At 38.1% G+C, this 5,559-nt stretch overlaps 1 protein-coding gene across 1 annotated transcript; it reads left to right on the top strand.

The window, feature by feature from the left end:
- Positions 1–264: 264 nt before the first annotated feature.
- Positions 265–1,930, top strand: LOC310936527 (ZP domain-containing protein-like; the record flags this gene model as incomplete). Its single annotated transcript, XM_083900600.1, has 5 exons — positions 265–423; positions 515–915; positions 1,103–1,202; positions 1,518–1,698; positions 1,791–1,930. The coding sequence occupies 5 exons, from the start codon at positions 265–267 to the stop codon at positions 1,928–1,930; spliced, it is 981 nt and encodes a 326-aa protein (XP_083756726.1).
- Between the last annotated feature and the right edge of the window lie 3,629 nt (positions 1,931–5,559).

The following is a 5,559-nucleotide window of genomic DNA, read 5'->3' as shown; positions in this document are numbered from 1 at the left end:
TGTTAGTTGGTACTGCCCTGGGATTGAGTCTGGATCCGTGATGCAGCAAAGATTAGCTGTAGAAGACGAACTGAATGAATGAACAGAAGTTGAATAATAATAACATCAACAACAACAACAACAAAAATCTCTATCAAAACATTACATACTGCAGCTTCAAAGCATATGTTTTTAAAGCACTGTAGATATGCTATTGATTTGTGTGTGTGTGTGTGTGTGTGTGTCATTGCAGTTAAATCTCACGTATTCTGCACTGAGACCACAATGACAGTGATGCTTGAGAAAGCCTCGTTCCCTCGACTCCACCAGAATCATCTGGAGCTCAGTGATCCCTCAAACACGGTCTGCAGCCTCCAGACACACTCCAACAGCACTCACGTCATCGGTATCTTCCCCCTCAATGCTTGTGGTACTCAGATTGAGGTAAAGAGACCCTCGCTTTTGTTTCATCCCACGCTGTCAGTAACTGCTGCTGCTGCTGCTGCTGCTAAACACATAATATTTTTCATTACAGGAAGACAATGATTACCTCTATTTCAAGAATGAAATCACCACCTTTGACGTTGCCACTGACGTGATCACCAGGAAGCATCTGCTGGAATTGCAGTTCTACTGCAAATACCCAAAACGTGGAAATGTGACTCAGGGCTACATAGCACACAGGTCGAATGTCACAGTGTGGGAGAAGGGCTTTGGCACATTCACCTATCAGTTTGAGTTCTACCCTGACAATCAATTCAATATCATGATTGATCCGATTTCATACCCACTAGAGTATGACTTAGGCAGCAGGATTTACATGCAGATCGAGGCCACCTCCTCTGTCAGCAACACAGTGCTGTTTGTGGAGTCCTGCAGAGCTTCACCATATGACAACCCAAACTACAGCCCAACATACTCCATCATTGAAAACGGGTATGTCTATGAACATGAATACATCAACCTGAACATGTAGTCTGTGTTCAACGGTATAAATGACTTGTTAAAATCACAGCTTCAAAGTGATTTTACAGGTCACTTAGTTGTAATATGTAAAATTGGCCCCTGCAGGGTCATCGTGTGCAGAAATAAAAAAGTACTTTGTTTTTTCTGGCTGGATTAGGTGCACAGTGGACCCAACTGTAATAATCCATCTCTCAACCGATCCCAAAGTATTCAAGTTCAGCATGGAGGCCTTCAAATTTATCGGACTGCATGATCAGGTAAGCAGATTGTTCTGAATATGGATTTGAAAAGAGGCAGGCGGCTGTCTTGGATTTTGCCTCTGCTTCTGTGTGCTTTCCTTCTGTTCATTCAAAAACTGTGCTCATTCACTGATGTCCGTTGCCTCTTGGACTCCACGTTGGTTCTTGCTGGGAACAAACAGTTTAAGGCTCTGAAACCATTTATGTGTTAACATTTTCTTGGGCAGCCAGAATTGCAGATGTGAGAGTAATGTGTGTTGTGCCATCTTTTAATAAAATGAATGATCATCATTCACGTTCTGAAGTAAAGACAGCGTGTCTTGCTGTGTTTAGGTGTACATCAGCTGTTCACTCATAATGTGTGAAGCAGGAAACTCCAACACAAGGTGCCATCAGGGGTGCGTGACAACTCCCAGCCGCCGAAAGAGAGATGCAGCCATCCAGAGTGCGAACCACTTTGTTTCCCAGGGACCTCTGCGCCTCCAGAGGTCAGCAGAGAGAAGCAAATCCACAGGTATGAAAGACAGAAAACACCTGCTCACTCGTCTGGTCAAAACTAGACTTTGGACAAGGTTTGATTTAAACTGTTTTTTATCTTTTCTCCAGGAAAAACGCCCTTGAATTTGAACATGGTGTTCATCGTTGGATGTCTTCTTGCTGTTGTTGGCATGGTCTGTGGAGTGGTCATGTACAAAGCCAAAATGTCAAAGGCCAAATACCAACCTTTGACAAATTTGGAGAATTAATACAGCAACATGTGCACATTTTGAGTTTTGCATCAATTGCATCTCACCATATAAAGGCTTCAGCAAAGTGTATAAGAAAATCAGGTGGTGTGGCTGCATGTATCCAGCTGATCTGACAGGCGCTCTTTAGAAGTATGTGCTAGAAAAATCTAAGTCACTGCATCTTCAGGTGAAATTATATTATGAATGTATGACTCAAGCATATAGACAAATCAACAGATCAATGAGTATCATAGATAGATAGATATGCATCAGGCTGGGACAAACATCTAATCAGGTTGAATTATAAACCAGACACAAACAGAGGTTCTCTGCTCTACAGATTTTTCTACATTTTTTTTCTAGACCCAAATTTTACTTTTATGTTATGGGGATTGTTGTCTTAGCTTATTAAACCTTATTTTCATTATTTTTTGCAAGCAGGTTTAAGGTGTTTCTACTTTAAATAAATATCACATCAGCATCCATGGAAATGTGCACAGCTTCTTTATTTGAATTAAAAGATGGAAACGTTTGTTGCAACTATAGAAAAAACATTTGAAACAACACTGCAGCCTCTATATGACAGTGTCAGAGTGTCTGTAATGTGTCACAGTATGATTTAAAACAAGTATCCTGATTGGTATGGGTCTTCTAATTCACTTCTGTCCATTATTTGTGCAAACCAATTTCACAAGTTTTGAGTTTTTAATTTAATGGAGGAGTTTTAATGAGTTCATGATTAAGTTATATAAAAATGTATGCACTCTTTTATATATTTGTGCTGTCTTTACACACACACACACACACACACACACACACACACACACACACACACACACACACACACACACACACACACACACACACACACACACACACACATTCTTGTACTTGCTGCATACTGAGGACTGGGTTGCTGACAAAGTGAGGACCAGCATTTCCACTTTATAAATCAACACAATTATAAAGAACTACTGGGTGCAGTACCATAAAATGACTGCAGGTGGAGCCCCAGAGCAAAAAGGGCTGGAAAAGTTTTTCGATTTTTTTCAATTTTTGGTCCAAAATTTTACAAAAACATCATACTTATACTATGTCGACCAAAATTAAAAAACAAAAATTGGCCAAAAATTTTTGGTCCAAAATTAAAAAAAAAAAATTTGACCAAAATTTGAAGAAAAAAAAATTGACCCACAATTTGAAAAAAAAAATTTGCCCAAAATTTTTGGTCCAAAATTTGACCAAAACGTCATACTATACTATGTCGTCCAAATGTGATTTTGTTTTTTGACAAATTGAGTATAGCATGTTATAGCAACCTAAGGAAGTGATTTCAATGAAAACAAAGTGAGGACCGGCCAAAATGTCCTCACTCCGTAAAAATGACCTCACTTTGTTGGTTAAAAACCCTCACTGGTCCTCAGTATGCTGCAAGTACAAGAACACACACACACACACACACACACACACACACACACACACACACACACACACACACACACACACACACACACACACACACACACACACACACACACACACACACCAATCATATTTCTAATTGTCTATTTCAGTGGCTCTCAAAGGGGTTCCCAATGTCTATCGCCCATAGTTTTGGATCCACTGAATAAATTACTTAAAGACTTTTTGTAAATGCTTGGGTTTTAGTTTTTTTTTTTTTTTTTTAATATGGAGTATTTTCCAGGTGCAAGATTAAAAAAAGCTATATAATTATTGTGTCATAAAAACCCAACAAAAGATGCCAGTCTACAAGAAATTGGCCAGAAGTGCTAAATGTGCATAATAAAGTTAGTGTGTCAGGTAAAAAAAAAAATATATATATATAGCCAACAGATTAAAGACACACACAAACATAACATAAATAATAATAATAACCCTTGTGAGACACAGCACATTGCTTGTGTGCCAGGAGTCTCGGGGAGCTTAATCTGAGGAAAAACATCAACAAAATATTCCTAATAAAAAACAACAACAACAAACCGAATAAAAGACGAGAGATTTGATTCAATTAGATGAACCGGCTCAACCCAATTAACTACATAGGGAATGTTTAAAATGAATTACAAACATTTTATCATGAATGAATGAAAATGCTGTCTCAAATACAACCTTTCAACGTTGCCGGCAGAGAGAAAATAAACACACTTCATATGAACCAAAAAGGATTATGTATGAAATAGTTACAAGAACGAAAACTAATTTTCACTACAATTTTAGTTCGTTTTATAAACACATAAGTTAGTTTTCAGTCCATTATCATTTTTTATGTTATTTCAGTTAACGAACATGTTCTTTTCAATTTTAGTTTTCAGTGTTTATTCAGTTATTTTTCGTTAACTATAATAAACTTGTTAGTGGCTGCTTCAACTATCAAAGCTGATAACTTGTTCCATATTATATGATGGCTCTACAGTTCTATTTAATATTTATATTGTATTAATTATATTTATATATGTTATTTGTATGTATTATTTATCTATGTATTTATATTTTTATTTTTATTATATTAATTTTTGTTTATTTATTATTTAACTTGTAGCCTGGTCACATGGTTATGAGTACAGACTGTTTGGTTCCTTACTATGAGAAATATTCCTGAACAAAATAATAGATTTGCTCCACTCTCTGTCATGAAAGGCTGTCATGCAGAAGCTCAGCCAATGGACAAGTCAAGTGTGAGCCTTGCAGCTTTGTTTCTGAGCAAAGTGAAGCCTGGGAAGATGCTTTTCTGGGGCAGCAAGCAACTTGTGCAATATGAGAACATTTAAGTGATAAGACACAGCTTATCAAATCCAGTGACATTTTCACAAACCCAGTCCAGAATCAGCTCTAGCTCAGCCCAGATAGTTTATTTATTTCCCTGAAATTGGTTGATGTGAGCCCACGGTTGGTGTAGTGGTTAGCACTCTTGCCTTTGCAGCAAGAAGACCTGGGTTCCTGGGTTCGAGCCCCGTTTGGAACAACTTTGGAACAAGGGTCTTTCTGCAAGGAGTTTGCATGTTCTCCCCGTGTGTGCGTGGGTTTTCTCCGGGTTCTCCGGCTTCCTCCCACAGTCCAAAAACATGCGATATGGGGATTAGGTGAATTGACCACTCTAAATTGACCGTAGGTGTGTGAGTGTGAGTGAATGGTTGTTTGTCTATATGTGGCCCTGCGATGGACTGGCGAACTGTCCAGGGCGTACCCCGCCTATCGCCCAATGTCTGCTGAGATAGGCACAGCACCCCCCGTGACCCTCTGGTGGAGGAAAAAGCGGTAGATAATGGATGGATGGATGGATGGTTGATGTGAAATATACAGTTGTGTTATGTGATTCCAATTAAGATAATAATAGTCAAATGAAAAATATTATAATTATTTCATGTTTCCAACTGTGGAGTAAAATATGACCATCCAAAAATCTTATATCCAGTGCAAATACCTGCAGCAGTTAATCCTCATTTATTTGTTTACTTATTTTTTCCCCCTCCATTGTGGTGTGTACGGAAGCATAAGAATGTTGCGATAATAGTGATAATTATTGCAATAGCAATAATTATCACGCTAATACAATGTAATTATTGCAATAGCAATAATTACATTGTATTAGCGTGATAATTGTACCATACAAATGTAACAATATTGAT

This window comes from Microchirus variegatus (assembly GCF_963457635.1).
Source record: "Microchirus variegatus genome assembly, chromosome: 14".
NCBI classification, from domain to species: domain Eukaryota; kingdom Metazoa; phylum Chordata; class Actinopteri; order Pleuronectiformes; family Soleidae; genus Microchirus; species Microchirus variegatus.
The sequence above is the reverse complement of the archived record's forward strand: the minus strand, read 5'-3'. Positions and strand labels throughout refer to the sequence as shown.